Source organism: Nelumbo nucifera, chromosome 2, assembly GCF_055504915.1.
Source record: "Nelumbo nucifera cultivar China Antique chromosome 2, China Antique-T2T, whole genome shotgun sequence".
Lineage (NCBI taxonomy): Eukaryota > Viridiplantae > Streptophyta > Magnoliopsida > Proteales > Nelumbonaceae > Nelumbo > Nelumbo nucifera.
In genome coordinates, this window is record NC_142650.1 from 54,743,513 (window position 1) to 54,753,735 (window position 10,223).

General features: G+C 41.4%; 1 protein-coding gene across 2 annotated transcripts; it reads right to left on the minus strand.

Annotated features, from left to right (window-relative positions):
- Positions 1-5,989: 5,989 nt before the first annotated feature.
- On the minus strand, positions 5,990-9,513 carry LOC104601281 (alpha carbonic anhydrase 7). 2 transcript variants are annotated; one of them, XM_088898820.1, is made up of 7 exons: positions 9,280-9,513; positions 8,971-9,188; positions 7,549-7,655; positions 7,024-7,129; positions 6,773-6,940; positions 6,596-6,649; positions 5,990-6,210 (listed from the first exon to the last, which is right to left on the minus strand). In XM_088898820.1, the coding sequence occupies exons 1-7, from the start codon at positions 9,437-9,439 to the stop codon at positions 6,139-6,141; spliced, it is 885 nt and encodes a 294-aa protein (XP_088754946.1). In that variant the 5' UTR covers positions 9,440-9,513; the 3' UTR covers positions 5,990-6,138. The 2 variants fall into 2 exon arrangements, with proteins under 2 accessions (XP_088754946.1, XP_019053947.1); XM_019198402.2 differs by having other exon boundaries at positions 5,990-6,217; positions 9,280-9,512.
- Between the last annotated feature and the right edge of the window lie 710 nt (positions 9,514-10,223).

Sequence of the window (10,223 nt, forward strand, 5' to 3'; positions counted from 1 at the left end):
TTCGTTAGCGGGATCCATCATAATCTGGTTGTAACCGAAATAGGCATCCAGAAAACTCTGCAACTCGTGCCCTGAGGTCGCATCCACTAGGCAGTCGATCTTGGGCAGCGGGAAATAGTCTTTTGGGTAGGGCCTGTTCAGGTTGGTGTAGTCGACGCACATGCGCCACTTGCCATTAGCCTTCTTCACTAGAACTAGGTTGGCCGCCCAGCTCGGGTAATGGACTTCCCTGATGAAGTCTGCCGCGAGAAGCTTTCCGACCTCATCGACTACCCTCCAACATTCCGGGGTGAGGTTCCGTTTCTTTTGTCTTACTGGCCTGACTAAAGAGTCAACATTAATCTTGTGAGTTATAATTTTTGGATCAATCTCGGGCATATCTAAATTTTCAAGTAAGAAACTTACTAGCTGGGTTCGAAGTGGTTCGTTGGTCGAGGCATCGATCTGAAGAGTTTTGGATGGTTCGGCGGTAGAGGCTGGTATGTGGACCATTTCGTCGTTTGGGGTAGCTGGCTTGTTGGTATACTTAGCCGGTTGCTCGAGTTTGACGTCCTTTGTCAGCTTTGCTTTTCCTTTCAAGGCGGCCACGTAGCACTTGCGGGATTCGAGCTAGTCACCTTGCATGACTCTCACCCCATAGTCAGCTGGGAGCTTCATCGCTAAGTAGTAAGTGGACACTATCGCACACGGAATGTGCATGATAGGCCGACTTACTATCGCATTGTAGGGGGAGGGAGTCATGACTACCAAGAACGTGTGCTCAAATCGAACAATGTTTGGCCACGTGCTGACTTCCACGGGTATTGTGATTCGACCAAGAGGCATGACCTCCTCGTCACTAAACCCTATCAAAGGTGTATCTGCCGGTTTCAGATCGCTCTGCTGTAGCTGTAATGTGTTGAAGGTCTCCTTGAAGAGTATGTCTGCTGAACTGCCTAAGTCTACTAAGATGCGTTTCATCTCGAAGTCGTTGATCCTTAGCTTCACTACTAAAGCATCATCGTGCGGGTACTGGATCCCCCACGCATCGTCCTCTATGAAGTAGATCGGTTCTTCAAGCCGAGGTTCTTTTGACGGATTTTCGCCTTCGTTCTCGAATTCGCGGACTGAGGTCCTCCTAGTTGCTGATGTACATCCGACAATGATGGACCCGCCAGTGATCACATTGATCACTCCACGGACTGGCCTTTCCTCTGGCAGTTATCGAGGTGGCTGCTCATTCTATCTACTGGTCATGGGGCCATTCCTCCTCTGGTCCCCCTGTCGGTCTGCTTGTCCCCTCTCTTCTCGCAGTATGTAATTCTTTAGGTACCCGCGACGGATAAGTTCCTCGATCTCATCGCGGAGATTCCTGCAATTCTCTATGCTATGTCCATGATCTCGGTGGAATGGCAATAGACATTTGGGTTTCTTGTTGCTGGGTCTCCCCTTAACCTGGGAGGCCATTTAACGAAGGAGGAATCCTTAATAGCCATTAAGATCTCTCCTCACTTAGCATTCAAAGGCGAATAGTTTGTTCTCTCCACGGGCGGGGTCCTGGAATGCCGACCTGTCTTGTGCCCGCGCGAAGGGGACCGGCTTTTTGACTTGCTTCTTCCCTTGCTTGGGGATTTGCTCTTTTTTCTTTTCTTCCCACCTTTGCTCGTCCCTTCATTTTCTCTTTTCCTCTTTTTCGCTGGTGGATTGTCAATCTTTTGGTTGATCTCCTCCTCGGTACCGATGAACTGATTTGCTAACTTAAGGAACTCAGTGATATCTTTTGGTTTGTTGGTTATCATGTGCCACTTGAACTCTTTATGGGTGATTCCTTTCTTTGCCGTAGTGAGTCGCACCGTTGGATCAAGGTTCGATATCTGCAGGCAAGTATCGTTGAAGCGCTTTATCTAGTTTGTTGGCTTTTTTGCGACTTCGGGCATTTCTTGCTGGTAATGAAATGCGCAGTAAACAGATTGGCAAATTGTGACCAGCCTTTGATGGAACCCGACGCGAGGTTCCAATACCAGGTTCGGACTACCCCCCCGAACATAGTGGAGAAGGCCACACACATGTAGGATTTGTCTGCCCCAGCTAGGTACATCTGAGAGTGGAATGAATCCACATGATCGTTGGGGTCAAACGACCCGTCATACTTATCTAATGAGGGTACCTTGAAGTCTCTTGGCATTGGGGTTGCTAGGAGCTCGGGAGACAGAGGAGATAACCGGCAAAGCAATGGAGGCGCAATCTTCATTGCCACCGAGCTCACTTCTTCCTTTTCTTTAGCTCGCTCTACTTGTTGTCTTGGCTTTGTTGGCGGATTGTTTCTGGCTAAGGAGCGACGTGTCTTGTGGTGTCGCCGTTGCTACTTCTTCACTGGCTCATGGTTGGTGCTGCTGACTTCGGTCTGATCTGGTATCTCGGCATCATTATGAACATTGTCGTGAGGTGGATCCTAGTTTCTTCTTGCCGAGTTCTCCTGGTTATGGAGTTCGCATCGGCTAACACGTGTCATCGAGGGGTCCTATCTCGAGTTCGCACCTCGAACTCCGAGTTGGTTGTTATCTCCTCGCAATCCGTTGTTTTCCTACTAGGAGTGCCGCACCGGATTGGCCCTGTTTAGCTGACTATCCTTGGGCATGTTTCTAAATTTTCCTTGTGAGACTGGAGGAGTGTGTAGACCGTCTCTCCTTCCACGGGGTGAAACCTGACCCCTGGGAGGAACCGACATCTGCGAGGTCCCCTCACTCCGATGGGGGGATCTGTGAGTGTTGTAGCTAGTTCCAGGCCGATTCTGGTTCTGGCCCTGGCGCAACCCTGGGTGCCGGGGTGGAATTGGCTGCTGGTTCGACTATAGTGATGGGAACTACTACTGATACTGCTGGTATAGGTAGTATTGCTGATATTGTTGGAACTGTTGGACATGCTGCATCTATATCTGTATTGTGCGGATGCATTGAACGAGGTCATGGAATTGGGAGTGATCGATCCCAGGGGGGACCACAGATGGCTCAGAGAAAGTTATGCCCACTGGGGGAAGCGGGACGCTCACTTGCGTAGTGCCCTGCGATACGGACAGTGGCGGGACCCCTGAAGCTGTAAGGGGAATAGTAAACTGGCCAATGCATACCGTGGGACGTTGGGGGAAGGTTGATTGCTAGTCTTGCCCCCTGGTGACGTTCATCTTGATGCTTTTCCCGGTGTTGCTGGAAGAATCAATTGAGATAAATCGAAAGCTAGAACTACAATTGAAATTGGGATGACCTTTTGATCGGTTCCCACAGATGGCGCCAATTGATGGTGCGCGATCTAGATACTCCTAGCTGGAAGATGATCCGAACACCAATTGCATGGCGAGCTGGACCAAGCTGCAAGATAATAGATCAGAGAACCCGGGGTGGCTAACCCGATGAGGTCACTTTGATGCTTAAGTCAGTACTATATTATGGATGTGAGCTGAATACTTGAATGCTTGAGTGATAGTGAGTAAATAATCACGCGTACCTTTGCCTTGGGGTTTGATGTCCATATATAGTGGAGTAGTCATGGATCTTATGAAAAAGCTTCGGGATCTCTGGGCTGCGTAGATAATATCTGTTCTATTTTTGAAGGAGAGTAATGTGTTAATTGATAAGGTTTATCATTTTCCTCCGATTCAGGCGGAGTGAGGATGAGTCCCGTCGTGATCCCGAGAAATTTGGGGTCCGTTGGGGTGGCTTCTGGAGTCGATTATGTGGTGCTTCGGCTCTTTAGCTCCGAACTGGTACTTCGGTTCTTTAGCCCCGAACTGGATTGGGTGTCTAGGTGCCTTTATGCTGAGGTGGTTTTGGACCGAGGTGACTAAATACCCGAGCTCTAATTGTTGCGGACTGGGTTCCTTTGGCTGAGTTGTCACCCCTCGAGCAGATCGCATCCACGTGACCTCTTTTTACTAAGTCGTGCCAAATCACCCTTCATCAGGGTGCATTCTCTTGAGCTTACATCCTATGGACCCTTCGGTCCAACTTTTACATGAACCCTCCAATAAAAGTTTGCCACATACGCCAAGAGCTTCGAATGCAAAAAGTAAAGATAATTCACATTTAACGCCATTTGGACTCCAAATCCAAATCCAATTTAGTTTAAACTCTCTCTCTCCCTCTCATTCTTCCCTCTTCTTCTCCCATCAAGCTGTCAAGGGTTTTGTTATTCTCACAGCCCAAGAGCTGGGTGTTTGTCATTGAGAAGTTTAGCATCTTTGAGGAAAAGATAGTAGGATCATACAATAGGTCGCAGTTTCTAACATTCCAAACCTGAACCAGATTTGGGTTCAACCCAGAATTTCTGGATACTTATTGCACGATATGCTGGGAGAAGTCTTGTGTATGGTGGCCTTTGAGTTTGTGCTTTGCTGAACTTCTCTATACTAGTCATTGTGGAGTTGAAACATTCTGAATCAGATCTGTCAGACATGAATGGAGAGAGATATGTAGGAGGTGATCATGGGTAGAGGAATTTGGAACCACTGGGGTTTATTTGGATGTGTTTAAGAAATTTGGCTTGAATGAAGAGAATGTGACAAGGATAGCAAGAACATTAGGCTCAGTTTGGAAGGAGTTTAAATGCAAATTTGTAAAGTGCAAATATACAAAATACAAGGTTTTACATTCTACAAATTTGCATTTATACTCTTTGGAGCCAAACTGAGCCATAGTTGCAGGGATCCAACTCAACTAATCTACGTTTCTGCACCGTGAACTTTTAACTATTTGGGTTTTAAAGCACAAGCAAAAAAGGAGATCATTTTGGCAGTTTTGGAGAGAGAACAGCCTAGGCTGTTTTGGGAGTCTCTGCATATGACACCTCAGTGAATTCAGGTCCTCATTTGTCTTTTCAATTAAAAGAATGTCGAGTGTAAATACTGTTTTACTCACATTCATGTTTAAATGTCATTCACAGCAGGCTACCAAAACAGCCCAGGCTGCTGAGCCCACCTTGAGATTATGGATTTAGTAAACTAGTCTAATTGTTAGCTTTTAATTCATGGCCGTTTAGGTCATGGGAATAGGGGTCTGGAATCGGAATGGTTTATGATTTTATTCTGATTCCAACTGTACTTTGGTTGCGCAATCCCATTTTCATTTTTGGTGGAATAGTATTCCCCATTTGAGGGGATGGCCATTCTCTCTTCATTCCTTATGAATGACATCCCATTTAAGTTGATTATAATTCCTATTTCAATTCATCAATACATTATGGGAATAGAGCTTTCCAATTCCGATTCTGGTTTTGGTTTTGACTATGAATGAAATGGACTCTTAGGGTCCGTTTGGTTTGTAATTGGAATTGGAATCGAAATCCTTTAGAATCGGAATTGGAATAGTCCATTCCCATATTCTGTTTGGTTCAGATAGAAATGAGAATGGAAATTAAAATCAGTAGGAATGGGATTTCATTTCCAAGGGAGGGGCAGAGAATGGCCATTCCCTCAAATGGGGGAATGCCATTCCAGCAGGAATGAGAATGGGATTTCGATTCCACCCAACCAAACAGTTGGAATCGGAATAGTCCATTCCGATTTCGATTTCAGACCCCTATTCCTGCAAACCAAACAAACCCTTAATTTTCTTTCAAATTTATAAGATGTTTATAGAAAAATGGGCATTACCCAAGTTTTAGAACATTGCACCATGGTTTTCAAAACCGGATTGGACCAGGACGGTCACCTGACTGGTTTCGTTTTCCCCCAAAACCGTTTTTTTCCCCAAAACCGTTGATTTTGGTCAACAAACCGCTGAACCGATTGGTTAATTGTTCAAACGGTTTTGATTGTTTTCCAATTATTTTAATTTTTTTGTCAGAATGGGCCGACCATTCAGGTTGAACGGTCGGACCATTCGAACCAGTAACCGGACCCCTAACCGGTTCGGTCACCGGTTCATTTTTAAAAACCATGTATTGCATTGTGTACCTGAAGTTTTTTTTTCTTTGTTGAGGATGAGTATGGGTGAAGAGCCTATACTTTATTTGTAGCCAATTTTTATCTTTATTAATTAAAAAAATATAGAGAGCACATATGGGCTGTGAGATACATAATCCTTCAAAGAATAAGAAAAGAAGGAGAAGAAGAGTCGACATAATCAATAACAAAAATTAATTGATACAAGCAAATTAATTAATTGTCTAGGCGAAGCCTTGGTCTATAGAGGTGAATTGAACGCCCATTAATTGGTTGCACTGGTCTGGCATTATTTTCTGCATCCTTCAGCAAATTAATCAAAGTAATTAAGTTGAGTTTTATATATGTTGCATCAACACAATAAGCAGATTAGTATAATTAATGCTAGCTTGTTTTGGTGCATATATGGACTTAATTATCTATATCCACGCTCTCTGCTACAACCTGTCTGTATTTGCTCAAAGAATTAATTCTACAAAACAACGACCTTATGCAACTCCTCCATAAAAGGCACTTCACATATATCTATTGGGTCCGGCATTTTCTGTAGTGAGAATTAGAAATGCAAGAGCGTTGCATATGAATGCTGTATGCATATATATTGTGTCTTTGATTAATTCCTGGCATGCATTTCGATATCCTAGTGTGTGTATCTATCAGTAGGGATAAGTAGCTACTCACATCATCAACAGCCTCTCGCAGCAACCGCACTTGTTCTCTTGAAACCGTCCTAACCTGATGAAAACAAAGATTGTAATAATATAGAAATTAATGAAATGGTTAGAATGAACAAGTTAATTAGCCACATATAGAGTAAGTAATAGAGAGTGGAATGATGAATATATATAGGAGACATACCTTTCTCACAATGGTCCAAACCACGTCTTGAGTGCAAGGAGGAACTGTGAGGGAGCCCATGTATCTGTAATACTTCCTACTACCTAGCTTTATATTCTTTGGGTCAACCACACCCACAACTGTCTCCTTTTCTTTTGTTTCAGCTATGCTATTTATGTATCCCATTATCTGATCATAACAGACAGAAAGCAGTTTACCTTAGAGAAAGAGAGAGAGAGAAAGATTTTCTTATTGTATTGGGTACAGTTTACCTTAGATAGAAACGTATCAGGTCGTCCGATTTTGTACATAATTCCAACCACAGAAGTCTTGTTGTCGGAGATGCTTTGGTGAACCATGTGCACTTCTAGGTCGAACCTGTAAAAATGTAATTAAATTGAGAGTCGTATTTCCACTTCTGTTCTGTTCCGACTATGGACTAGAAACATCTGCCATACCAAATATGAAAACGTTCATATATATATATATATATATATATATGGTCAATTTGCCTTCAACCCATTTGATGGTTATTAAGCATCTATATGGATTGAATCTTTGTTTACAGATTCAATCAGTAAATAAATGGATATACAAGTTAATTAGTTTTGGTAGAGATAAAAAAAATTTGATTCAGTCCATGTAAAATCCGTTTAAACACCCATTATAGCCTTGCATTGAAAATATCTCTCCATGAAATAAAACACAGAAATACAGAAATGCTCCTAATGCTGGAAACTGTTCGAACGATATTTGAACCGAAGCCGATCTCGAGATAGAGAGGATAAGAAAATCACCTCTTTCCATTAATGGTGTGCTCAGATGGTGAGTGCCAGTGGCACTGTTGGAGCACATATTGAGTACCGTTGATTTCAATCCATCCTGCGCCATCCACCCACTTCAACTGCAGCATAACCCAAAGAAAATAGGCAAAAGAAAAAAAAATCATTATTATTTATTACTATTATCTGCAGACCCCTTAATTAAGATTAATAATTCAAAAAAGTGTAACTGAGAAATTGGAAAAAATATTACTTTTGTATAGAATAAAGTCTTCATATCGGAATGGTCGTGTTAGGTTAAATAATTTGGATTCCTTCACGCTTTAATATATAATAAAATCTGTACAAGTATTCTTGATAAAGTAGGTCGGTCCAACCAAACTCCATGGTGGTTGGTTGAAAAACTCAAACCCAGAAGAAGATAGTCAAGGCCTGTTTTGGGTAGCTGGAGATGATAGATTAATTGCGTACGTGTTTGCTTCTTATTTGTGATTTTGATGGTTTGTCTCCATGTGCATATATGATGATTTACACCTACTAAACAAAATAATATTTATATTTCTCTTCCAAACCTTTTTATTCACAAGTTTTAATTTTCTTTGTACTCTGCTACTTTTTGGCCGTACCAATGGAAAAAATGATGAAAAATGTCGATTCTAATTTATGATCTCACCAAACAATATGACGAGCATTGGGAGAAAGAACAATTTGAAGGCTGTGTTTGGAATTGGCGTAAATCAAGAATGATGTAAATATTTATATTGTTGGATTTTATTGATCAACATAAAATTGTACTCCGATCAACATAAAATTCTACTCCGATTTAGTTTTACGTGCATTTAAATAGAGTGAAGTTTTATGTTATAAATCAGTGTAAGATGTCATCAATGTAAAGTTATACATCGATTATCAATGTAAAACTTTACACTGATCACATCACACTTTTCAAAAATACAATAGTCACTAATCACAGTTTAGTGTAAAACATCATGGGTGTACTTTTTACACCAAGATCCTAAGAGGACAGAAACATGTACAATAGAGCTGTAAATCTTGTACTCTTGGGCTCTGAATGTTCTACCCCAAGATCCTAAGAGGAGTTTGGGTTAAAGAGATTTCATAAGTACTTAATAAAATGCATATAAAGAAATAAGGGTCTGTTTCGTTTGCAAACAGAATGGGAATTGAAATCAAAATCAAAATTTTTTTAGAATTGAAATTGAAATGATCTATTCCTGTGATCTGTATGATTCAAACAGGAAATTGAAATGCTATTTGATTCCCAAAGGAAGGGGAGGGAATGGCCATTCCACCAGAAATGGGAATGAAGTTCCTATTCCACCCAACCAAATAGTTGAAATTGGAATGGCTGATTCGGATTCTCATTCCATACCCCTATTCCCACGAACCAAATGGGCCCTAAGTTAATTTCCTTACCATTATGTCATGGCCTCTATTCTTAATGGTTGCATTGGAAGGCCTATAATTCCTCTTAAGTCTCCCCAAATGTGACACTATCTGCACCCTCTTATTCAAGAGATCAATTGGAGACTGCATTTCTCCATTCTTGCACAAGGCCCATTCAGGATGAATTTCTCCCCATTGTTCTGGTCCTTTACCACTCCCTTCAACATAATCAAATTCCTGCTCGTCCTCTGCAAGCACCACAAATCAAAAAGGTTAATTAGCTACACATATCAAACACTAAATGGCATTAGGTTTTCTCCAGGCTCAACAATGTCTCACCAACTTCCTGAGATGTGGTTGGGCCTGAATGCAAGATAAAAACAAGGAGGAAGACAGAAGGTAAGATCTGGATCCTTAGCTTCTCCATATTCCACTCCCTAGGATTTGATTTGCAGAGAGAAACTTTCATGATATAAGCCTTATATAGCTCATGAACCATCTTAAAATCAGAACTACATGATGTAATGAAGATTGTATTTTCGCATTCCAAGCTTCTAGCTTTTCAACTAGCTCGTGTGAATAGCTTGAATCCATAAAAAGCTTGCCCCCCAAGAGTCTAACTGCTTAGATTAATAGATTAATTAAACAATATAAAGATGACCCCAACTGGTCTTCTTTCCAAAACTTTTTAATTTAGAATTCAGCCCATTTGACACATGTCCATGGTGACGTTGCTTTGTTTCTGGAACAAAATCCAGATTGTCTGTAATCATCTAAAATATATATATATATATATATATATATATTACTCATTTAATTTATAGAGATCTGAGAAGACCCCTTTGGAGATATCCAGAAATTTCGACTAAGTTATGAGAAGACTGTGTTTGTTTGAAGCTGCCTGTAGTTGTCGCCTCTCCTGTTTTGAGAAATCTCTGTCATGTCTATATTAAATAATGTTTCGATGACACAATTTGGTTGAAAATTTGGTGTTGTGTCTGTTGGCTGATGCTTACAGCGAAGAAAATTACATCAGATTAGATAGGATGAAATTCATTCAAATATGTTGTTGAAATTAAATACAACACATGCATAAAGAAAGGAGTTGCTTGTGTCCAAGCTGCAGGGGACCCAACAATCGTTTCCTATTTCATATCTTCATGTTCAGAGTCTTTAGACAATCTTCGTGTCTTGACCAAAAATTGTCATGTTTGGCCGATTCTCGGCTTTTTAAGAGTTTCCATGAACCCTTTCCACCTTCTAAATATAAAAAAAAATGGGTT